We start from the raw sequence: 27015 nt of genomic DNA on the forward strand, positions 1-27015 counted from the left end.
TGAATTACTTTCTTTACACTTTAATAAGACCACAAACAAATTTAATATAAGTATACAAAATCAAAGAGAGATGTATTGATGTGGAAACACTTCATAGCAACTAGAAAAATAAAATAAAGTTGATGTTCCTGTAATTGTTCTATCAATTTAAGATTTCTGATAATACTAAAGGATTGTATCTTCTATAATGTCATTCCTACTTATGAATTTAATATGCTAATACAAAGATCTTAGTACTTAAAATAATCACTTTTATCAAGGATGTTTTAGTAAAAGTTTTATAAAATCACATTTATTAAGATATTTTGAAAAAGACAATATTGCAATTACTTACCCTATAGAGCACCATGTGTCAGCATTAGCCTCCCACTTGTCTTTTGAATGACGATAGTGGATGAAGGCATCATGAACTCTTCCTATACTAGACAGGCACCTGAAAAGTACAAGCAGCAAATGAAATGTGGGCAAAATAAGGTTGGATGGGAGGGTGTAATTACCCCCTTTAAATCCATAATAGGTTTTCATGTAAATGTCCAAGTAGGTATCTAGATTACCTATGGGTACTGAAGCTGATAAAACAAGTAATCAGTGTACAAAATTATGCCATTATAAGACTTGTACAGGATAAAGTCAACAAGGATAATACGATACTTGGTTTCTACAAAATCAACATTATGCTTGTGACACAGCTATGGGAGAAAACACTAGAGGAAACAATTATGTATAATGTGTGTAGACTACTGGTTGATATGAGCTGTTTGATAGAGTATAGAAGTAATGTGAACTAATATTAGACTCAGAAATTTCAAGTTCATCATGAAAGCTTCATAGCTGAATTTAGGATAGATAGGTTTTACATTTAACATTATTGTCAGTGAGTAAATAATTTTAGATTTTGCTTTCACTACAGTAGCAAATTTTAGTGATTTAACCTGTTATAACAGGGTATTTTTTAAAAATGTTTAAAAAGAAATCACTTTTATATACATGTGTAAAAAGCTAACTAATATAACCTATTTAATATCTAAAATTGAATAATAATGTAAACTTAAATTAGTCACAATATGAAATTTCAGAAATAGACTGCATATATTAGAAGTGGGATGCTACTTAACAGTAAAATAAATGCTGTAAAGACAGATCTCAGTATAAAGGTGAGAGATCAAACAAGAACAGAATAAATAAGCAATGACCTGTACAAGAATGAAAACTGTATTTAGTGATAAGGATGCATGCTAAAAATGTCAAAATACCAACCTGCCCAAGAGGTACCAGGTTTGTCCATTAGAAGAGTCTAATTCGATTGATTTATGTAAATAATGAATTGCAACTGGTTCTCGTGTGCTTTTATCACCAAGCTGTTCTGCAGTATGGAATAACCAGCCTAGAAAAGTGAAAATTATATCATTAGTTCCAGTTAAGAAATACATTTTATGATCATGTGATGACACATGGCCTAGTGGTTAGGGTGTGTTGTCTTCTTGAGCAAAACATTTCAACACCTGACGCATGATACACCATGCACCTATTCAGGCGATGTCAATTTGAAGGAGGGAGTAAGTTAATGTACAGCACATACATTTGATTACTATAAACAAATCATTTATGCAGGTTGTTTGGCAAAAACTGAACACTCATACATAGGTTTCATCAAGAGAGTTCATCATGTCATTAGTTCCTTTCAAGAATTACATTTTACGAACATTTACATAACTACACACAACACTCTCATTTGCTTTTATCTGAAGACTAAAAAAATTAAAATTAATAAAACTGTCTCATGTCAAAGTCAGGATTTCTTCCTATTTCACCCTTACTGAACACTAACAGAAACTGAATTTATAATTTAACATCGATCTCCTTCCCTATTTACATCCTTGATTTAATCTGATTATCAAATACTATCAGTTCTTTTACACCTTCAGTCATCATTTATTTCTTTATCTCACAAATGGAAACAATTCTCCATGAAAGCTCAAGTCACAAATCTTGCTATCAGTGTAACCAATGAAAGTCATGCCATCCAATATAAAAACAACTAGTTGTTTACCTCAATCACAGTTGTGCACTTTAGTCATTTACAATGCAACTCTCTGCCAATTTTAGTTGTGTGCTGTGGTCTTTTAGAATACACCTTTCCACTAATTTTAGTCAATCTGATCCATTATTTCATAACATTGATAAGTATCTACTGCAAAACAAGCTCATTTACTTCTTGCCTTTCTGTTAATGATTGAGTATGCATGTGCTAACTCCATTATTGACAGAAGTTTGGAGATATCCTTTAACAATTTATGTTCTTTCATTCTCTTCACCTCAAACTTGGTTATCTACTTCCAATCACATATTTCAATGAACATTAACCCATAAAGCACTGGGATTTGCACTTACATAGCATGGACTGCTGAGCACATTTTATGAAAATGAAACTACCATGCACACATACAAAACAAAAAATAGTTAAAATATCTTCTTAGTAAATAATGGTGGCAAGTTTTATATCATCTGAAAAGTCATTCGTTGAACTATTAGTCCTCTTGCATTCTGGAGCATTTGAGTGACATTAGACTCCAACAAACGCCCATAAATTAAATGCATCTATTTGGGCCACGATCGTGGCCTGTTGGTCTCTACCTGATGGCCACGATTGTGGCCCATCATGCTTTATGTGTTAAGGGTCTGCTATTTCACTAAATTTCTCAGTGCCAATACAATTATCAATTATTTTAGGAAAGTAAAGAATTGTACTGCCTTTCCCTTCAATGCCCTCTCATAGAAACCCCTCATATTTAACATAACTAAAATTATGTTAAAGATATTTTCTAATTATCCAGTTTGCAGAATCACTCTTCCAATAATAGAAATTAAATTTAAAAAATATTGTCTCAAAAATTATTTTTTAAATGAAAATATACTATCTATAGAAACAACAAAATAGCATCAGATCTACCACATGTCAATGTGAAATACTGTCAATAAATTTTATACTATACTGTGCATAAATTTTAAGAAAAACTGACCTAAAAAAATAATGAAAAAATCAAGACTGGAATTAGAGAGCAAAAATAAAGGCAAAAAGTAATTCAAATTTAAGATATTTTACCTAATTGTCTGTAAGCAATAGCTTTTATTTTGTCAGTGATGTCTTCAGGTAAAAGGAATTGTTCGTAAGCCTCTTTCGACTGCTTGTATTTGCCCTAAAAAAGTTTTTAAAATAAAAATTTAAAAATTAGATTCTTATATGTTAAGATATAAAGAATTATAACCATTTCTCAAAATTAACTAAAAGGTTTTTAGACTATCTACAAGCCAGTGCCTCGGTACAATTGCTGAAACAACTAAATGATAGACGATAAGAAATCTGAAAACAATATACAGGCATACCTCAGCTTAAGTCATTCTTGATTATATGTCAGTTTTCAAAAATAATATATGGAACAATAAAAATCAAGTTAAGTCATTTTACTCAAATCCACATCTGTCCACCATAAATATTGGAATCGTAAAATGACTAGGAAACCAATAAAAGCACATAAAATCATGTTACTGTACTAAAAATAAGAATAAAATCATATTAAAATATGTACAGTAAATATTAAGATACACACCATAAAGTAGTGTAGCTTAGTGAACGAAATCATAAAATCAGCTGAGTTGTCTTATTTATTGGTCTTCCAGAGCTCATATTGCACTGTAGTTCCAACATCTACCGTTAGGCGTCGTTGTCACTCGTGATTCCCGCAATTATTTTGAATTCAGATTTGTTTATGTCTGTTTACTGGCCACTTTCTTATTCTCATTCATTTGTGACTTTATTTTTTGCCCCCCATGGCTTCTAAGAAAATTCATAGTGAAAGTGCTAAGTGTCATGCTATAACGTTGGAAGATAAACTCGCTATGATAAAACACCATAAAAAAGGTGAAAAAGTAGTAGCAATTGCATGGTCTTTTGGGATGAGTTGGACAAGACAACTGTATCAATGATTGTACATAATAAGGACAAGATTTTAGAACATATCAAATCTAAAGCTCCAGGGATGAAGAATGCTGACATTAATAAGAGGCAAAATCTTTAAAGAACTGGAAAGGCTTCTTTTTCTTTGGATTGTTAGGTTGAACTGTCAGCGTGCTACTATTAGTTAAGAAATCATTGAAGAGAAAGCGTTGTCTTTGAGGACCTGAAGAAATATCCAGATGAGAAAGATGTAGAGTTCAAGGCAAGTCAAGGATGGTTGAGATTTAAGGAGTGAGGAAGTTATCACTCCATTAAGAAGCAAGGTGAAAGTGCATCAGCTGATGGACAATCAGTAGCAGAATTTCCTAATGTATTAAAACAAAAACCATCGAAGAAAACAGGTTTCTTCCCAAACAGATTTTTAACATAGATGAAACTGGATTGTATTACCAGACCATTCATTCATTTCCAAGGAGAAAACTATTCCAGGCTACAAGGTCTCAAAAGAATGTGTGACCATTATGTTGGGAGGTAATTGTGCAGGAGATTTTAAGTTAAAGCCATTGCTCGTCTATCATGCACACAAACCCCGTGCCCAGAAGAACATACCCAAGGCATCTCTCCCTGCTATATGGATGGCTAATTCAAAAGCATGGGTTACTGTTGTTGCTTTTGAAGGTTGGTTCTTCAATCATTTTATCCCAGTAGAAGAGAAGTACTGTAAGAAGAAGAGGATTCCTTTTAAGGTTTTACTTATCTTAGATAATGCTCTTGGCCACCTGCAAAACATCGTAGATTTTGACCCCAACATTACCATCATATACCTCCCTCTGAATACCATGTCTCTTCTGCAGCCAATGGATCAGAGAATAATTGGTATCTTCAAGCGTTACTATATGAAGCGTATGCTGAGGCATGTAATAGCTGCAACTGATCTTGATGAGTCCATAACACTTCACAACTTTTGGAAGGGATACAATATCGACAAGGCTGTACAGAACACAGCAGTGGCATGGAATGATGTACAGAGCATGGCTATGAATGGTGTATGGAAGAAGCTATGCACACAATTCATGAATGATTTTAAGGAGTTTGGTAATGTTGCCATTAACAAAACGTTGGTGACTATGAGCAAAGGACTGGAAATGGATTGGAGGATGATTTTACAGATTTATTTGAAAAAGACAAGCAGTCCCTAATGAACAAGGATTTGATAGAGCTTCACAAGCAGCAAAATAATAAAGAAGAGGGAGTCGAACCTGAGCTACATCACTGTACCATTAAGAAAATGCAGCAAGCATTTGTATACATTGAAAAAGGTTTTTCTATGTTTGAGGATATGGATCCAAATGTTCAACCCATTTCCAAAATTATGGGGGTCTTGTCACGAAGCTTTTGCTCCTTATAATGTAATCCTTGAGGAAAAGAAATAGAAAACAGTTCAAGGAACTCTCAACTAGTTTTTTAAGTGCATCGAACAAGAACAGCCAGAGTCAGCTCTTGATGTTGGTGATCCAGAGCCATTACATCCATGATGCAAACCACCAAATTGTATGTATGTATTGGTAAATTTAAAATAATTTAGTTTTTTTACTATTGCAAAATAATAATAATCAATGATTTTGTTTTTAAGCTTAAAAAAGGCTTTTATTTTACCATGTCTTATTGCAAACCACATCATAAACAAAGTGTCAGTGATGTACGGTAAACACCACTAAATTGTATGTGTAAATTTAGATTACTTTTTTTTTTTACTAGCGACAAGTAAATTTGGCCTTGCCTAACCTAGCCTAGAAACAAGTTAATTCGACTTAAGTTGTGTCTTGTGGAACCAATTAACGATGGAGGGTGAGGTATGCCTGTTGTATTAATAAGCTGAGCAGATAAAAAGCAGTCTATTATCAGTAAAACTTTCTTTATCAAGAGGGGTTTGCAAGATAGTTGATCGAAAAAATTCAGCTGAAAAAGCCCTGTACATTTGTTGTATATGTAATTATGTGTTATGTCCTTGGCATAGCAGTGATCACACTTCCCCCTCCAATGTCATTTAATTAGTAACAAACAAGCACAAAAAGAAACAGGCAAATGGAGCACCATACTAATTTAAATGTACTTTGGTATTTTAAATTGCTGAGATTTGATCCTCTAAATTTAAGAATATAAATGCACTGACAAACCCAAAATTATAAACTACTTTCAACTAAACAACATTAAACTAAAACATTCTATCAATCATAGTAGGACAAGCTAAACTTTGAGACACTTTGGTTTCTTTTCAGAACCCAGTCAGTTTTGATTCAGAAAACCCTATTTCATTTAACTGGCACGATCAGATATATACATTTCTCTCACCTTCCTCTGTTGCTTGAACAACTGCCATTCAAACATCCTTCACTGAACATTAATTTTTGTTGAATTGTAGTTACCAAGTGGATAAGGAATTCACATATTAGTTTGAATTGTTCTTGTCAAGATAGAAGCACAAAATCTTTCCTGCAACAATAATCTAAGTCCACAGCCATCATCTGCATGCAAATATCATCTGGTTGCATGTAACATGAGTTTGTTAACTGTCTTAGGTGCCTAAGCAGTCAGAAGCAGACACCTTCTCAGCTCACCCACTTTTTAACTTAGAAGAAGAATGGGCAGGTGGAAGGAGCTAGACTAGGCTAAAGCTTGTTTTCAGTTGAGAAGGCTAAAGCAAGAAGTTTTGAAACAACAGTCTTTGTGTTGAAACTGAATTCCCTCATATAAAAAAAATGGGTGATTAACTCATTAATAAATTTTCTTCTCAGATTCATTGAAACATTTGATCCTTTCAGCTTTCAGATTTTATTCATGCCATTTCTAGATTATCAAATCCTTTCTTTCTCTTTGTACCACAAGATAAAATATAATATTTCTCAGATATATAGAGTTCTATGCTTTCTGCCAGGATGATAAAATACATTTTAAAAACAATGAGATAAAACTAACCTGAACTTGAAATAGATGAGCTATATGTAAACGTACTGGAAAGAAAAAAAAAAGAGAAAAAGTAAATATAATAAAGCAGCTTATTTTTTTGGAAAATGTAAATTAGTAATAAGATACTTGCAAATCTTTATAATTAAGCTGTTAGCACCAGTTAGGGCAAGGTTGATATCCCAGTTCTAAATTTTTTAGAAAACTGTAAAGTTCTACGCTTTTTAATTTTCAACTTCACTGGGCATAATCATACACACATAACCTCGTATTTTCTCCACCGAAATTCAGGCTTATCAGATGAGAATGCCCACAATTCAAAACATGCCATGCTTCTTATCCTATCAACAGTTATCTTCTGACTAGTTAAAAAAATTTTTAGTTACTTGTTAAATAAATTTATCAAACTACCCTTTTTGGTATCCCAAAGTATTTCTTTTAAAATCTCAACCAGCCCTATAAAAGAACTAAATACACTCTAAATTAAACAAATATTAGATTTACTTACATAATTAAATGAAATATATTAGTTTAAATTAGTGCCAATAAGAGGTTCCAGACCAGCAATGTTTTGAAAGTCACAGTTGTACCAGAGAGGGCCTATATGAACCTCTACTACAACAAAAGACTTAATACAGTTTGCAACAAGTAACTTGCTTTGAGAAATATGAGATCTTCAAAACATTTTTTTTTCCTTCTTAAACGTGCTGAAGCTATTCATCACTGAGGCTTCTCTTGGCTTTCACATTTTCTTTCTCATTGCTGAGCATTTTATTGTAATTCATTGTTTTCAGCGTAAATTCATAACTAGATGACACAGCATGCTACATTACACTTCAAAGAATAATTGTATTCTTAGTCAACTGCCTCTTCTTGTTATGAAAGAATGAAGTGTTTTTTGCCCTCAAAGCCAACCTAATTATCAAGTAACATGTTGGTTAATTCACTTTTTGTAGTATATACCACATAATATATTCTGTTTATTCAGTGACACAGCCATCAGCAGAACACAATAATTAACACCTTGTTTGGTAGAATGAAGGAGATTCTTTCATATACACTTGCTGCATATGCAATATTTGTCTCTACATCAACCACTGATCCCAAATCCAAGAACAAAATTACCCCCAAAACTTCAGCTGCCTATCTGCCAACTTCATATACTGCATTGCAAGCAACTCTATAATGCCCAGTATGTAAATAAAAGAAAAAACAGACCACTGTGTAAATGGCTGCTTTTGCAAGAACCTATACCATATTTGAGATGTAGGAGACTCCTGCAAGAGATGTCAAAGCTGTAACCACAAGGTTGCTGAGTGAACTTAACTGTATGGCCATGACAGATCCATATATTAGAAGAATAACAATATATACATAAAACAATTGTTGATTATATAGATAGATCAACTTTGTTAATACAGAGACATTTATAAGCCATCAAGAGAGCCTGTACCCAAGCCAATGAGAAAGCCAACATAATTACTTAATGTTCTTGAGATAGCAGCAAAATCTCCTTCAGACGAAACTCTAATGAATTAAAACAAAAAAGGTAGGATATTTTGGATAAAGTTGTTCTTAAAGCACTATGATTGAGAAAAAGTCATACTGAGAGAGAATTGATAAATGCATTATAATAAAATATTGAAAAATATTTGAAGAAATTGCAACTCAAAATGAAACAAATTAACTTACTTTCAGCTTTTGACACAGTACACTTACTACTATCTTGAAGAGCTAAGCGGAAATGCTGTCAAACAAAAATTTAAATGGACAGAAAATTAGGTATTTAATAACATAATAATATAAAAAGAAAGACAATTTTCCACAAAATAAGGTAAAACTATATGATGTATAAACTAGATTCAAATTGACATAAATTTTAGCTAGCAGAGATAAAATTATGATTTAAACAAATATTAAAAAGTTGGATTTCAGTCAACAGTTTCTCTATTGCTTTGCATTCAGTTCTATGGTGAGGTGCCAAACAAGTATCTTCTACTGTTACCCCAGGCTGACTTGGTGCTAAGATGCATGAAATTACATGAATGTGGTCATACGAGAGTGATAAGCACATAATTGTACAGCAGAGGAGAGATGACAAAGCTTTGAAGTAAGTGAACTAGTGATTTGAAGCATGGAGGGAGTCTGTTGTGGAGTCGGAAACCTAGGTCTTTAAGTCTCCATATCCTGAAGAATAAAGAGACAAAAAGAGTAACTGAATTGTTGCAATACCATAAACACAAATGAATCATCTGTGTTGACCTTAAAATGATATGCTTCCTTCTTGGTCAGATACACCAAATATCCCTGCTTTCTGTATATATTGGACAGCAAACTTGAGACTAACATAGGGTATAGAAGAATAGGCCTCTAAGATCTGACCTCAAACCTGGTGATCACCACAGTTTACATGAGCCACTTGTTGACAAAGAAAATTGTATTCCCATCTCTGCACATGAAACTGGGTCTCATGAAGCAATTCGTTAAAGCATTGCCAACTGAAGATGATTGTTTCAAGTACCTCAGTTTGGCATTTCCTGGCCTGTCAACTAAAAAAAAAAAAACCAAAGCCAGTGTGATTGATGGTCCAAATTTGGTAGCTCGTCAAAAATGAACATTTTATTGAGATAATGTCAGAACTCAAAAAGAATGTTTGGTTTTCATTGTGAAGAACTTTCTTGGAAATACATCAGCAAAGAATTGCACTGAAATTTCCCAGAAACTATTGGAGAACTACAAAATGCTCAGTTGCTGCATAAGCATCAAGTTGCAGTTTCTGCATAGCTGTCTTGCTAACTTCTCAGAAAACCTTGATTTGAAGGTCATGGAGAGAAATGCGAGTACGTGAAAACACTTGCTGGATTGGGATATAAATATGATGACTATTGTTGAAGCATAAAGTGAAAATGTCCATAGACTGAACACTCCAGGAAAAAATAAGTGTAAATTTTACTATAACTACTTGCATGCAATTTGATTTATAGTAACAATATCCTTTCAATAAACAAAATAAAGTTGTTACAAGCATTACAGTCAAGCAATTTTTTTAATTTTCCATTGTATGTAAATTTTGAAAATGTTCTATAAAATAAGCACAAATTTGTAAGATGCAATATTTCAAAGGTTTTTGAGAAGAAGAGAGGGTATCTTGTGGCTCAAAAAGTTGATGCCATACAGGAAAACAAGTCATTTTTGGATTCAGAGGCTAAAAAAGTCAGTCAAAAACAAGTGTTGGATCTAACTCCAACTGATTGGCATATAATATTAAAAATTCAAACGAAACTGAGTGAGATTTGAAACTAAAACAGTTATATCAAAATAAATGTTATGAAACATTATGTTTCACTATTTTTGTTTTTTTTTAAAGAGATAAGATAATGAGAAGAGCTTTGCAGTCAAATTTGTAAGACTAATGAGTTTGATTTTTAGCTTGAAAATCTGTAGGGTAAATTATGAGCAAGGAAAAAGGATCAAGAAAAGCATTTAGTATAGACTCCATAATACAGGACATAGTAAGAGTAGAAATATGTGTGAGCTAGGAGAGGACATCATCATTTAACATCTGTTTTCCATGCTGGCAGAGGTTGGACAGGAGCTGGTGGAACCAGCAACCACACTAGGCTCCATTGTCTGTTTTGGGTTTTGGCATGGTTTCTACAGCTGGATGTCCTAATTAATGCCAACTATTTTACAGAGTGTACTGGATGCTTTACACATGGCTCCACACCAACAGGATTGTCAATTACCTTGCAAGACAAAAATCCCTCAGCTAGAAGGTAGGGGTGACTTTGTGCCAGTTGATGAGAGACAAAAGGTATAGAGGGTCAGGGATAGTTGTCTAGCTGTAGAGTATATACATGGATACCCTGGTTGGAAAAGAAAGGACAGTGAGATAGAGAGTAGGATAAAGAGAGTGGTAGTGAGAGAGAGGTGGTGGTAAAGATGTGTCAGGACATGCCCTCAAGGAACACTGGGGGTGGTGAGAATAAGTGAGGTGATATAGAGGTTTGAACTGGGTGAGTAGGAAGGACAGTGGAAAATGAGGGGGCAAAATATAGGAGGGGCATGGAGTTGAGGGTTGTGATAGGTATGCATGATCATTGAGAGTGATAACAGATAAATGAGGTGTTAACCATACAGGGCAGAGAACACACAGAAAGGTGATTGGTGGAAACAGTAGGTGGGGAAAGATAATGAAGAATAGAGGTAATGTGAGGTGGGTAGGGGGAAAGAAAGGTAACTGAGATAGTGGGGGGGGGGGTAATAACTAATTAAGAGGAGCATTGGCTATTGGTCTAGCAATAGAAGCAGCAGCTATAAGCTTTGAATCTTTGCCATTCTGCTGAATGGTGTTTTTTTCTTCTTTTTTTGGCATGTGGTCTAGAATGCTAGTAGATCTAGCAGCAGGACCATCCCCTGAATATGAACAATATTTACATATCACTTTTGCTTGAGTATTAGCAACTGATAAGGCTGAAGTATTTCTTGCTTTAAATAGGATTCTTAATCTTAATAAAGTAGCTTTGGCTATGTTATGCATACAAAGTCATCATGAGAACTCATCAGAAACTGAAACCCAGCATTTGTAACAACTTTAAAGGTTTTAGTTTTGTTAGCCATACAAGACTGTTTTCATGATATAAATTGCAATACTGTCATTGTGCTGTCTAAAAACAATGCTTGTCATGTCTCCAATTAAAGACACTATCAAGGTCTCTGTTCATGAAGGCAGAGTATGTTTGGCTGAGGTGTTCAGGTTGTATGTGAATGACATGTATACAAGTGAATAAAAGAGAACTGAAAGGAAATAACATCTGCATAGGAGTATGTGGTGACAGCAAGTTAAGTTAAGGCACAGAAGGAAGAATGTGGAAGACACTACCAAACCTTGATATACATCAAAGTTAATGCAAACTAGAAGTTGTTAGGTTGGAAAGAAAGACCTGTAATATTTTCAACATGATCTTTTCAAGGCTACTTTTTTCAATACTTATGGTAAAATGAGCACTAATATTTACATACTATTGCTTTCTTCTTTCTTAAGAAGTTTGTATTGATTTTATCCTTTTAAAACAGTTTAGATCAGACATATTAGATGCTGCATGCTAAATGAATTCAAAAGGGGCTCTTCAGCAATAAAAGCAGCAAGAAACATTCCTTTTGCCCATTGAAACGAAGCTTTAAGTATCTGGACATGCCAACAATGGTTTGGCCAGTTTTTTCTCTTGCAGATCCTCCTTAACCTGGACAGACAAGTTCTGTCAATAACGAGCTTCTGAAAACTGTGTTTGAACAAAACAAGAAGTAAACTGTATGAGAATTAGCAAAACAGTTTAATTCAAGATGCATTTTAACCATAGAACACTTTTATAAACAATGAAAAGTGTCTAAACTTGGTCAGTGGGTCCCTCATCATGTGACTGATTTTTAGCTTTAAAAAAGGGTTGCTCTCTACTTGTCACTGAAGAGAAGATTTGCTTCAGAATATTTCCTAAGTAGAATCATTGCAAGTGATGAAAAATAGGTTTTCTATAATCATATCCAATAAAATGACAATGGTTAAACATCCAATGAAAGAGAAGCAATCCTCAAACCAGGACTAATCTGGAAAAAGTTATGCTCTGTGTCGGGTAGGATATGAAGGATGTTGTCTATCATGAAGTGTTAAACTAAGACAAGAATTTTTGCAGAAAAGTACTGTTGTCAATTGGAAACATTTCACAAAAACGTACATAAAAAGCACCCATCATTGGTCAACTATGAAGGGTTGTTGTCCCTACATGATAATGCAAGATGCATTACCTAAGTCACTCAAGAAAGATAATGTCAATAAACATGGAAGTTTTACATCACAGTCTTTTATTCTCCTAAGCTCGCTCCATTTCACTATCTTCTTTTCAGATCATTGCAACATCATTTAGAACAGAAACAGTTTATTAATTGTGAAGAGAAGAAAAAATACTATCTAGTGTTTCTTTGCTTCAGAATCTGAATTATACACCCAAAGGATCAAGAATTTGCCAAATAGATGAGATTATGTTTTTAATAATGACGGGAAATAATACTTTGATTAAATACATCAATTAAGACTGAAGAAACAAATGAAACAAGTCATTCTTTCTAAGCTAATATGTGACATTTATCACATCAAATTAATTTAAGTTTGTACTGGGTCTGAATATTTAACTATCTTTATAGAAGATAATCCTAGATTTTTCTCTTGTTTTATCTTCATTTCATAGGTGCAACGGCTTTTGGAGGACCATTTAATTTTACAGCAGGGTACTATTCCTGCTACAAACTACTGATCTGTGAAATATAAATGGAGCTTGCTTTTGAAAGTCAAGCAGACTGAGTTAAATACCTTGCTCAGAAACAAGTACATTTTGAATAGTAGCTCTACATTTATAATTAGAAAGCATATAAAAATGTATGTCAAACAAGAAATATTTTGATAAAATTTTCATATTTTCCTTTCATTTTTTAACAAACTAATTTCCTAGTATATAAAAAAACGCTTTGGGTTTTAACAAAATTAACAAAAGATCAATGTAATATAATCATAAAGTCAAATTCATTAAAAATCATTGCATATTATTAATGTTCACTGCATATATTACTAATTAAAATATGCTAATTAATCATGAATATTTAAAATTTTATTTCATTAAAATGTCTCTTTAATTTATTCTTGCCAGGGATGACATTAATGATAAACAATTCCAAAAAAAAAAAAATTAACTTTTCATGTGGCTGTGTATCCCTCCCCAACATTTTCTTCATATGTCATTTTTCAGAAAGCTTTGCAAAGCAAATCATTTTTCCTATAAATGCTGCTCAATGATAAAATCTTATGTCATTAAGTATGTAACTGATTACAGAATTGATATCAAAGAAATGTTTCAAGTAGATGGGAATGGCAAGTTGAACAGGATGAAACTTATTAATTTAAGATTTTGTAAAAGAAACATTCAAATGGGTTTGAGCTATAGTCTAATACTAAAATTCAGATATGATTTACAACTGAGTAGAACTACATCTAATTCAAATACAATTAAGATGTTAATATATATATATATATATATATATATATATATATATATATATATATCATCATCATCATCATTTAACGTCCGCTTTCCATGCTAGCATGGGTTGGACGGTTCAACTGGGGTCTGGGGAGCCCGAAGGCTGCACCAGGCCAGTCAGATCTGGCAGTGTTTCTACAGCTGGATGCCCTTCCTAACGCCAACCACTCCGAGAGTGTAGTGGGTGATTTTATGTGCCACCGACACAGGTGCCAGACGAGGCTGGCGAACGGCCACGCTCGGATGGTGTTTTTTTTATGTGCCACCGACACAGCACGCTCGGATGGTGTTTTTATGTGCCACCGACACAGGTGCCAGACGAGGCTGGCAGACGGCCACGCTCGGATGGTGTTTTTTATGTGCCACCGACACAGGTGCCAGACGAGGCTGGCAGACGGCCACGCTCGGATGGTGTTTTTATGTGCCACCGACACAAGTGCCAGATGAGGCTGGCAAACGGCCACGATCGGATGATGTTTGTTACGTGCCCACAGCACGAAGCCAGTCGATGCGGTACTGGCTACGGCCACGTTCGGATGGTTTTCTTGTGTGCCACCGGCACTGGTACCACAAAGATACAAATTCCATTGATGTTCATCTATTTTGATTTGTTTTGATAATTATACCCTGTGTCTTGTAGATACTGAAATAACATACCAATAACGAAATGAGTAAAATGTTATATACTATTTTACAAAGAACATAGCTGTTAATAATGGGATTGTTTTACTTGAATTTCATGCTTTTATAGATCATATTTCTAACAAGATTTTAAAAATTAGGATTGGATAGATTTGATAAAATACCTCTTAGTTGTATATTAAGCTGGTACTTTGCAAACAAATTAACAAAAGGTTTTTCACCTAAAACTATTGTGGAATCTATAACAAGATTTTAGAGAAGATTTTTATGAATACACTATTACGAGTGGGTTTTCAATAAGTTGGAAACAGGACCAAGAACCATCTCATATAAATTTTATCTTCAATGAGTTAATATTGTGTAACATTCAAAATAAATTAGTTTTTCTTTCTTTCTAAATATTAAATTTTATGTAAAAAAAGAAAAAGTTGTTTAATTGATAATGCATAGGATATACTTTCCCTATGTTTAAAATTATGTTTCATACATATCAATAAGCCATAAAAATAACCATTTGGCTAAGGAAAAGTAAGTTAATTTCTTATAGAAACTATTATCAAATACTTCCTAAATGTTCAGCTCATGAAAAGGATGAAGTATTTTAATGGTTTTAAAATACTTTAAATTACACTATCACTAGCTGAAGATTGTTTTAATAGTAATAACACAATTTTCATTTTAGACAAAGTGCTCATTCTTTTAAATAAACAAGAAAACTTTATATGAAGTTATTTGATAAAAAAATACTAATGTGTAGAATGGTTAGGTGAAGGAGATATTTGGTTTGGATTGAAACATAGTCTACCTTCTAGTAAAACAAGACACCAGAACATCTCATGAAAAATATTAATTCTGGAAAAGAAGGGGTGGACTAGCCAAACCTCAGAATAAACTTTTAACCACACAGAAGTTGGGGGCTTTCTACAAGATGATATTAACTAAAGAATGAACAAACATGTAAGAGGTAAAAGAGAATTTTTTCCACCCAAAGATGAATAGACAACTAACAGATTGACAACAGTTAAGGTATCTGATCATAAAATGCTGTCTCAAAATTGAACCTGTTCATCCCATGCCAGTATAAAAAAGCAGATGTAAAATGATGAGGCAGTGATAATGATGAATACTGTTCCAGTTTTTATTTACCATAATGGCTTATTAAGAAGGACTGTAAGCTGTTAAAAACATTGTTGCAAATGAAAAATGTATATGATTGGAAGAAATTCTGTACGAACAGTGGACCAGATAGAAGATAGATCTTTGAATATAACCAAGTTAATTGGTTGGAATGCCCAAAAGAGATGCATCTTTTTAATATTGCAAAAAAATGGGCAACAAGGTAACTGCCAAGTCAATTAATTAGGTAAAATAATAATAAAACACATGAAAAAATATCTAGATTTCCTTGCTAAGTTCCAGTTTTCTTCTGTAAAGTTATCTGGAGCAAGGTATCACACTACATTTTGAGAGCAAAGAATGCACAATATGTAATAATTGGAACAAGTTCTTTAGAACGCCATATTAGTAGTTAAAGGGACAGATAAAAATGTAATTATGTTGATCTAAACATCGTCTTCACCAAGCTCCTCAAAACCAAGAAACCATATACACACACACATACATATCAACAAGTGAGCATAAATCACTCTGCGTAACATGATTTTTGTCTGCAGGTAGCAACTGTTATTTCCTATTTGCTTACCCCTAGTAAGTATGAAAAATGGCTAATATTTCCTTCAAACTTTGCTTTTGTTACATTTATTCAAACACGAAAGACTCCTTCTCAACACATGGCAATGATACTCCCAAACTATCCTGCTCAGTGATGTACATATTATCAATCACTAAGGGACATACTCAAGTGGCTATGGTCAAGCAACTGACAAGCAAATTTGTTGTATTGAGTAGAATATTTGATATAATGATATTTCTGCTTCAGCAACTCAGTGCTGAACATGTCTGAAATGTAATGGAAAATAGGCCAATTTCAAAACACTGATGCCCAGGTCACAAAAGCAAAGGAATAGTAGTCATTTCTTTTGATTTACAGACAGAAGCAAATAGGAAATAACACTTACTGACCAAAGACAAAAAAGAAAGTGTTATATAGTCATCTGATAAGGAACAAAAAACAACAAAAAAAAGTTTGCAAAAACATACAATAATTACCTTATGACTAGTTTCATAATTAGTCAAAATTTTGTGCATCAACCCCAGCCGCAGATGCACTTCATTTGCTCGACTAAATGCTGGTTCGATGTATAAAACTTGCTGATAAGCCTTGATAGCCCTGTAAAGTAAACAAAAAAAAAGTATATGTAAGAATTTGCTTCTTATAATTATCTTAGGTGAAAATAATATTTCTTGACGTTAAAATCTTTTCCAATTAGCAATTATGGCATACATGATTTCAAAGAATACTTTCAAATATTTTCTCAATAATTTTGTGTATTTTTACTTAAAAGAAAGGACACTAGTTATCTGAATATCACATAGTATTTTAGTTTCCTTTCTTCGTTCTGAATTTAAATTCCATCAATTTCAAGATAACTTTGCTTTTGTCCTATTAAGATAACTAAGTACCAGACAACTACTAAGGTCATTAAAAATTGACTACATCTCTAATCCAAAATGTATGACCCTGGACCAATATTGGATATTTGTAATGCATTTAAACCATATTTTGAGTAAGAGATGAAGTGTTGTACTATAAACTAAAAGGTTACAATTTCAATATCTATCACTAGTAAGAAAATGTGTTCTGGCCTTATGTTAGCTTAGTGCTTTAGCACATTTAAACGGGCCATGTCAGGCCAAAATATTTTACCTGTTTTTATCATACCAGCTAGATCTGGCCTCTCATACCTAACTACAATACCATTCTAAAACATAAACAATCATATCAATAAAATTGCAAAGCTATGATGTAATGGATGATTAATTCAAAACAATCTAAACAAATAAGCATCACATTTAACAGAATAATTTGAAAGCTAAAGAATTAACAGAATAATTCTAATATATTTGAAAATGTATAATCCAAGAGAATCATAGAGCTTCAAGCCTGTATATAATATAATCTGCAATCTACAGACTATAAAATTCCCCTACGGATCAAAACAAATCTGGAAATATTTATTTTTAAGAAAACTAAGAAATAATCCATAAAAAAATGAAGGAATTGGGTAAGATATACTCCATATGTGTGTGCGTGTGGAATCAAAATTCTTTTCTTTTTTTGACTAGGTTCAAGATAATTTACAAAATTTTCCTCTAAATCAATATACAACGGACAAAGTTTAAAGCAAGGGGAACTAGCACAGAAGACAAACCACACAGTGAGAAACCTTCAACCACAACTACTGGCACAAACCACCACCAAATATATAAATTGATTCAAATGGACAAACAAATCACAATCCATGAAGTTGCTATACAACTTGATTGAAGGGACAATGCATAAGAAAAATGGTGGATGATTTGGGGTATTGGAAAGTGAACACAAAATAGGAAAATTGGCAGTTGACATTCGATTTGAAAGAGAGATGGATGGAAGCTTGCTCTGATCTGTTTGAAGCACTTGAAGCCAATGAAGATATGTTTTTACCAATCTAGTAACAAAGGATGACATGAAGCCATACCTTTACTATCTTGAAATGAAGGCTCAATCCATGGAATGGTGTTATACCTCTTTTCTAAGGCCCCAGAAATTCAGGATCAGCACATGGTGACTACATTTTTGGGATGACAAAGATGTCGTTCTCCCAGATTTTCTGGAATGTGACTGTACTATGAACAGCAAGCAGTACACGGGAGAAACTCAAAAAGGTAAGGAAGGCAATAGGGATGCACATTTACAATGACATTGCATGACTATACACATCTTTGGTAACAAATCAAGCAATCAGCAAATTGGGCTAGTTAGTGAACTCCCATCCAGGTTGTATAGCCAGGACAGGATCTGGTCTCATACAACTCCCACCTGTAAAGTCTAGTGAAGAAGTATTTAGGTACAAATGATCTAATAAAACAGGCAAGGTGAAAATGGCTGTGAAGAAGTTCATACAACAGTTCACACCTGAACTTTTTCAAAGAGGATTTGAGAGATGAATTCAACAATAGCACAGAATGCATGAAGATTATGTTGAGTGGTACTTTTGTACAGAAGAATTACTCTACCAACACATACAATCTGAATGAATTATGCCAGTTTATAAAAAAAAAGTTATGCCAACTTGTATATAAAATTTGGGACAACCTTTATAGAAACTAAAAAATTATAAAATTGGCTCAGCTAAAAGACTTTCTCAAATACTTATAACTTTTGAAAATAATATAGTAATAAAAGCTACTTAGGTTCATATTAATTATAATTATTTATTGCATCTACCCAATGCTTCTGAGAGGCCAATTTTACCATGTATTCTTTTGTTCTTAGCTTATTTTGGCATTTATGTAGCACCAATATTTTCTTTTTATGCTACCTATACATGTATCAACCCTTGTTAATCCTTGTCTACACACTTTTCATTTTAATAAATATATAAAAACATTTATCTCCTTTTGTTACTTCTTGTGAAGCAATTCCATGAAAACAGAACAAAACTGATCTTTTGCATGTAAATATCTGTTTTTGCCAAATTTAAACTAGCCTCCAAAATGCCTGTATTTTTCTTCTATTCAAAATATAAAAAAAAACGTGTTTAATCATTTTTATAATATTTTCTCTTATTCTTGTAAGATTTCAAATATTTTTGAAGATTGTATAACAACATTTTGCTTATCTCATTCCTTTCCCCTCCTATACATGTCAAAATCAGCAAAATAAAAGAAAATTGATTCTTAAGGAATTATTACAAATTCACTATAATTATCATCATTTTATGTTTGCTTTTCACGTTGGTACAGATTAGAAGGTTGTCAAAATGCAAGTCAGTTTTCATTTGGAGTTACTGCTCTCCTAGATATATCAAAGACCATGTCTCATTGTCGCTCCATTTTTTGGCATGGTTTCTATATCAGGATACCCTTCTCACACCAGTGTGTACTTGGTGTATTTTATTATGACACAAGCATCAGGTGTTACCATGTCACCTATAAGACTAATGAGTCTTCACTACTATGTCAACTCCCATCTGCTCAAGAGGGTGAATAAGAGAATGATAATAGATGAAGAATCAAGACAAGAAGGTGAAACAAGAGAGAATATGATTGGAGAAACACAATAGTAGAGGAGGCAGGAATGGGAGATAGTTGCTGGTACAGGGATTAAATGGAAAGACAGAAGAGTGGTGTAATGGGGTAAGAAGATGAGAGAACAGAGGTACGTTCATGGATTAAGAATAAAGGGAGGGAATGTGATGTAAAAGGCAAGAGTGATACGAGAATGAATAATGAAAGAGAGTATGAGGAATAATAGTAAATATGGGCAATAGTAAGAGAGAAAGTGATGGACATCAAAAGGGTGGTAGTGGTAGGAGAAAATGAAAACACAGACCAACTGCAATTCCTCATTACACAGGTGGCATGGTACAGTGAATAGGATAGAAGCTGAGAGATGGATGAGAGGGTAATGAAGAGGAGGAGGCATGAGATGGAGAGTCTTAACAAGAACACAATGGGCAAGAGACCCAGATGTAGATATATACATTTTGGTCACCATCATTACCACCATTTTATCATTCAGTTTGCCATACTTGCACTAATGAGCAAGACTTCAACACTGTGTGTTCATTACACATGGGCATCCCTTGTCACCACTTTAGTAAGTTTTAGCATCTTTAGGTTAGCCTTCATCATTCTGTCCTATGTCCTCTAAGACCCCTCTCCATAGGTTATACCTACTTCAAGCACTCGGCACGTTTTTACAGAATTGACAGCCTTCAAACATATCACATATCCATATCAATAAACTACATATGAAGTCTATCTTCTCTTAATTGGCTTGTGATTCCTCTACATCTCTTATGCATCCATAGTTTATACAGGTACAATACTGACTTTCTGGACACTAATGGTCTGCATTAATTTATAAGCAAGAACTTCAAACTCCTGCAGTTGCCAGACTAGTTACGTTGTTTTATAGTTCCTTGCACAGTACAGTAGTAATATATTTGCATCATTTATACAGGTACCTGTATTTCATTTAATATATTTAAATAAATTTAATGTTTAATTTAGAGGTGACCACCCTTGTTCAGAAAAATCAGTAATCTGGAAAGGCTTTGGAATCAAAGGTTACAAAAAATGCGGTACCTGTACTGGATACATTGTATGGAATTTTTATCTACTCTTTTTCTGTATAGTAAACAGCTGATTCCTCGATAGTAGCAAGGTCCTAACTTAGAACTTTAGCCTTTGCTAAGTTAAAGGCCTCTTGATTGAGGGTTTACTTTCATGTCTGGAATTTCTTTCATATCTTCTGCAGATGCAGCTATAAGAATTAGACCAATGTACAGGGGTTTCTACAGTTTTAAACTCTTCTATTATAACCTGAAAGACTTATTAAAAACAGAAAGGAACAAGAACTGAGGCCTAACAGATACCTACTTGCACACTTCATTGCAAGACCCATACTAAAATGTATTAAAACATACACACACACACACACACACATATATATATATATATATAAAAAATAAAAAATATATATATATGTGTATGAATGATTTTAATATTGATGCTCCATGAATCACACACACATTGGACATGGCTTTAACCATAGGTCTGCTCAATCATGGCAGACATAGGGATTAACAACAACAAGGACATCCACAGTTTAATAAATTGTGGACCAATATATGCAAAGACTTCCAGATTTGAAGTGCCTGTCTATTTTCAATCCACATTATGCTAGTACATTTTAAGATCAGAATTGAGGAAAAAGTTTAATGTACTGTAGGTGTCAATGGTATGAGTAGTTAGTCAGTAGATTACTTTTAAATCATGAGAAACAGGAGAGCCACAAAAAAAATTCTGACTTTTAAAGTCTCAAAAAGCATGTTGATTTTATATGGAACAAACACTCACCACACTTCTTGGATCACAAGTAGATTTATCAAGGAGTTAAGGTGACTTTTAAAAAATATGAAAACATGATTTTGAAAGAGACAGTTTCATTCATAGCATTTTGTTTAGTTAAGCTAGACTGGTAATAAGTTAAAGGGTGTACTTGTAATAAATGTGTAATGAATATCTTCTGAAAAGCACTGAACTATTCTCTATCAGTATGACATGATCATCCAGTTTACCTGAGAGTTCAATTAATTTTCAAAGAACCAGTGACTTGGATTCAATATATTTTTATGCACACTTAATCAGAAGGAATTGATCCCTTGTTACCCAAATGAATATTCCATTCAAGATAGTTTCCTATTCAAAGGATAGAAATTGTTGACCAATCAGTTAGTCTTAGACAAATTGAAATGAACTACACCACACATTGTGAACTTTTTCTCCTTTCAAAACTCAAAAATTCTACCTTATGTAGCATATACATTTAGAGAGAGAGAGAGAGAGAGAGAGAGAGAGAGAGAGAGAAAATACCCCACCCCCATCACCACCACAATTTAGACTTTGAACCTTCAAATTTACAATTCTTAAAGTTGAAAATTATTTTTTTCTTTTATATCTACAATATCTGTGCCATTCATATTGGACTAACAAATAATCTAGTAAAATATATTCATCATCATCATTTTAACATCTATTTTTCTGTTTTCACGGGTCAAAAGTAATTTATTTAGGTAGATTTTCTACAGCTCATTGCGCTCACTACTGCCAACTCTTTCCAGACAAGGTAATATTTCCCTTCATCTTTCAAACACCAACAGCACAATTACCAGACATATTTTTGTTCACAATTACTACATGCCGAGACAAGGAGATAGAAACACATACACACACATCTATCTGGCTAAGTTTGATAGAGCAAACAGGAGTAATGGAATTCACTACATGAGTATAAACACAGTTTTCTTTTTCAATCAGCAGAAAGTAACAAAACTGACTGAAAGAGCAAGTGTTTTGTGCATGGCACTCAACATCTTGGCTCTTGAGTCACTATTGTAACTTTTCACCACACTCTCCCTCTCACTTGTGTGTGTGTGTGTGTGTACATAGGTTGCCAAGCAGTCACCCGTATGAGTATTAACTAGGCTCAACATTATTTAACTTTGGTGATCAGATGAGAATCAGTGCTTTCATTGTGACATAGCTGTAAACATTCATGTTATGTGTTTTCTACACATGTGAATAACACTAAATTTACCAAGAGATCAAGAGGTGTTTTTGCTTAAAAACTCAACAAAATTGTAAAAAAATGAAGTGAAAGAAATAAAAGATGTGTTATCAGCCATTTTAACTTATATTTTTAAACTATTCTCCAGTATCATTTCTTCCAGCATATTTACTATAACCTTACTTCCTAAACTCTGCACTGAAACTTTCTTCCATGAAACTTATACATACTTAAATGAATATAGTTTTCTACATATATATACTAGTGTACATTAGATATACATCTCTTTTGTGTGTCCCTCATTACTACTTAGCAAAGGGTCAAGCTCCACTAGAATGTCTACGACTGAAATATGTCCAGTTGTCTGTTTTAATATGATAAAAAAAATCATATTAATTTGTCTGGGTTGTTATAGCTTTTTGTTTAGTATTGAGAATAATATTAGTCAATCACTAATATTGATTTTTCCTCGCTATATAAACATTTTCAGTTAGCTTTTTATTCACCCTTTGTTAAATATGTGAACACAAACTTAACTATAATATACTAAAGATACTAATAATATACTAATAAGGAAATGGATATAAATGTATGCAGCTGTTAAGCTCAAACAATGAACACAGATTTTTTTTTTATCTACCCAATGACCTCTTTTTTATTGTTGCTCTCAGTAACCTTTATAATATAATTTTTTTTATCAGCACTAACAAAGTAAAAAAAAATATTACAATAGTAAAGCAGTTTATTACAATATACTTTGGTCAGACTGATTTAACAGATGCAAAGAAAAATTAATTTTGATACAATTAAAAATTCTTAGCAAAATAATATACAGAAAATGATGCTCATATATTTTATAAAGCACTTTTCTTTCAATATAAAGTGCTCATAAACTTGAGAGTAAGTTCTGGCTAGTTTAATGTAATAAAAAACTGCTTCCACATTAAGTGCTTACTTTAAATTATATTACTCACGTCTTTTATTTTAAATATTGAAAGTAATGTATATAGGTTTAATTTTTAAGTAATTTAGAAAAATTAGTTTTCTTGTATATACTAAATATACAGAAACAAATTTTATTCCAGAAACCTATTTTAACTTTAAAACTAGTTCATTCAAAGTAATAAATATTTTAAACATTTTTTATATGTGAGGTATAAAAATATTTTAATGTCTATCAACTAACATGTTAATAAATATGGGAGTGCTGAGCACCCAACAACTATCATTAGCTCACTCTGACAGAGGCTTCTACTGAGAAAAAGAAAACTTTGAGAATACTTGAGCAAAGACTGAATGTGTGCAAGAGTTGTGATGTTAAATTCAACCACATTTTTCACAGGCAAGAGACATTCTACAAGTTTTTTGTTGAGAGGGAAATGTTTTAGGTATGGGAGTGTATGTATACACAGAAGTGAAGTTGATGACATAATTGAATTAGTAAGGATAAGTGATAGAATAATTAAAGTCGGTGTTTGAATGAGCAATACAACAGCATTTGTGATTTATATTTATGATCCACAAATATGAGTAATGAGTAACTAAAAACAATATTATAGAAAATATTATAAATGTTACTTCAAAATAGAGAGAAATAGTATTGTACAGCATGTTTGGGCTAAATCTGATGATTTTCTTTATGCCTCTTTTTTTTTCTAGAACAGCTTGATATATTGGTGAACAGTGAATGGTGTTGGACATGATAAGGATTAGAGTTGTAGTTGAGGAAAAGTTAGCTGATATGGAGGTCTGGATGTCATCTGAATATTGGAAAAAAGTTACCTGTATCATGATTTGTGCTGGGTATCAAAATACCAACATCATGACTGCTATCCAAAGCTTTAAGGATGTAAGCAAGACATGACACAGATACAGGTGTTCTGAGTGTTTCTGCATGCCCAAATACATACCCACATCATTGAACAGGGCCTTAGACTCAATTCTTACAGGTTCATGAAGCTGCTAGAGACTGTGATCAACCCCAGGCAGGAAATGGTAGTTACTAGAAGGTTACCTGTGTGGCAACAGGATTCAGCTCCTTGCTATATCTCTAGAAAGAGTCAGAAGTGGTTGTCTGGGAATTTCTTTGACTTCATCATCTTTAATTTCTGGTTCCCTAATTCCCCAATTGTAACTCCATGGATTGCTATTATGAGGTTGAGAAAGAAAGTAACCACTCAGCCTGCAACATCAAGGCCAAGTTCAAGGTGTTTGAAGATCTCTCAAGGAACAGAATAAGGAACACATGCAGTAAGTTCCGGAGCTGCCTTGAAGACATGGTTGGAAACTGTGGGTGGCTACTTAGAGTAAACTTATTTCCCAGCTATAATCTACTTGATGTCTTTAGATCTTTTAAAAATACTTTTATTTTTGGTTGGGATATTGTTTTCTTTTCTTTTTACGCACTGTCAAATTTAGCTCAAACACCCTGTAGCTGGTGATTAAAGTCATATTGAGAACCAGCAGGTTGATATAATGGTATGTATGGAGACCTTGACTCAAGAAATGGAAAGGGGAATTCAAGATTCCAGGAGCTCCATGAAGCAAATGGTATTACTATTTAATGTGCAACCTAAATTTCAGAAAGTTAATCAATCAACTGGTCATCTACCACTTAGGTGGGCAAAATGACAAATTGTTTGTAATTATAAAAAAATACAATAATAGAAAGAGTGAAAGACATTATGAACATTGTCTGTCTGTAGCAAGAAATTTCCCCTCCTTTTAACATAGATGAGTGATTGCTGGTATCATGCAGATTGAGCATAAGGAAAATAAGGAAACAAACCACTAAGATTAAACTTCCAATTAGCACTGCATGATATCTATTTTGAGAGAGAAAAGATAAAAAGACACAATATAAGTATAGGTGGATGCATCTAAAGGACAAGCTGCTGCAAGCAATTGGCCAATTTTGTAAGTAGAGAAGACATCAACAAAGTTACAGGCAACATAGTTGCGGGTATAGTGCAGTAGATAGAACTCCAAGAGCTAAGCTATTGGAATACAAGGAGTGGAGAAACCAATGAAGCTAGAAACAAGCTTTAATCCTTTAGTATTCAAACCAGCCCAAATATTCTTCCTATTTTATGTTCAAACTACCCTACAATATCAAGACAGGGAAAGCCCCCAGCCCATCAGGAATCACTGCTGAGATGCTTAAAATATCTGGTGGTGTTGGTTATGGTCTCGTCACCCATATTGTAAGTCAGGTAGTTCACAATGACTGGTGTAACAGCATATTAGTCAACTCCTACAAAGGTAAAGGTGATGCTTTAGATAGAAATGACTACAGGAGTATCAAATTGCTGGATCAGGTGATGAAAGTCATGGAGAGGGTCATAGCCCAACTAATTAGGGAGAGAGTTAGCCTAGATGAGATGCAGTTTGGTTTTATGCCAGGTAGAAGCACCACAGATGCTATATTTCTGGTAAGGCAACTGCAGGAGAAATACCTAGTCAAAGATAAACCTCTGTACTTGGCTTTTGTAGACTTGGAGAAAGCCTTTGACAGAGTCCCCCGATCCCTTATCTGGTGGTCAATGCGGAAACTAGGGATAGACAAGTGGTTGGTAAGAGCTGTACAAACCATGTACAAGGATGCTGTCAGTAAGGTGAGGGTTGGCAACGAATATAGTGAAGAATTCTGGGTAGAAGCAGGGGTTCACCAAGGATCAGTCCTCATCCCCTTGCTGTTCATCATAGTCCTCCAGGCAATAACAGAGACATTTAAGACAGGCTGCTCCAGGGAGCTTCTCTATGCTGATGACCTTTCTCTAATAGCTGAGCCACTACCAGAACTAGAGATGAAGTTTCAGGTGTGGAAGCAAGGTCTAGAATCAAAGGGCCTTAGAGTCAATCTAGCAAAAACCAAAGTCCTAGTAAGTAGGAAGGCAGAAAAATCATAAATCCCTTCAGGTAGATGGCCCTGCTAAATCTACAGAAAAGGCGTAGGTAGAAACTCCATAAGATGTACCTGGTGTATCAAAGGAAGGTTAAGTGGGAAGATAGTTTTTATGTGCCGATGATGCACAGGGGCAATACCAAAAATGTACAGAAAACAGATTCCATCATATGCCAGGGAGAGAAACTAAAAGTAATTAATAGCTTCCGCTACCTAAATGACC

At 33.6% G+C, this 27015-nt stretch overlaps 1 protein-coding gene and 1 long non-coding RNA gene across 4 annotated transcripts in view; one reads left to right on the forward strand and one right to left on the reverse strand.

Annotated features, from left to right (window-relative positions):
- The window catches only part of LOC115215415 (histone demethylase UTY-like), a 164259-nt gene that overhangs the window by 45941 nt on the left and 91303 nt on the right, over positions 1-27015 (reverse strand). For 2 of the 3 annotated variants that reach the window (XM_029784578.2, XM_029784592.2), the window contains 6 exons: positions 16819-16939; positions 8612-8666; positions 6932-6966; positions 3104-3197; positions 1258-1384; positions 335-433 (listed from right to left, as the gene is read on the reverse strand). In XM_029784578.2, the coding sequence (XP_029640438.1) occupies positions 335-433; positions 1258-1384; positions 3104-3197; positions 6932-6966; positions 8612-8666; positions 16819-16939 (531 nt within the window). The remainder of the gene's footprint in view (positions 1-334; positions 434-1257; positions 1385-3103; positions 3198-6931; positions 6967-8611; positions 8667-16818; positions 16940-27015) is intronic. The other variant, XM_029784586.2, reaches the window with a different exon arrangement.
- LOC118763611 lies at positions 2553-26639 on the forward strand. The gene is made up of 4 exons (XR_004999369.1): positions 2553-2677; positions 6378-6384; positions 16537-16543; positions 26627-26639. It is a non-coding gene; the product is annotated as an uncharacterized LOC118763611 (long non-coding RNA).

This window comes from Octopus sinensis, linkage group LG1, assembly GCF_006345805.1.
Source record: "Octopus sinensis linkage group LG1, ASM634580v1, whole genome shotgun sequence".
Taxonomy (NCBI): Eukaryota; Metazoa; Mollusca; class Cephalopoda; order Octopoda; family Octopodidae; genus Octopus; species Octopus sinensis.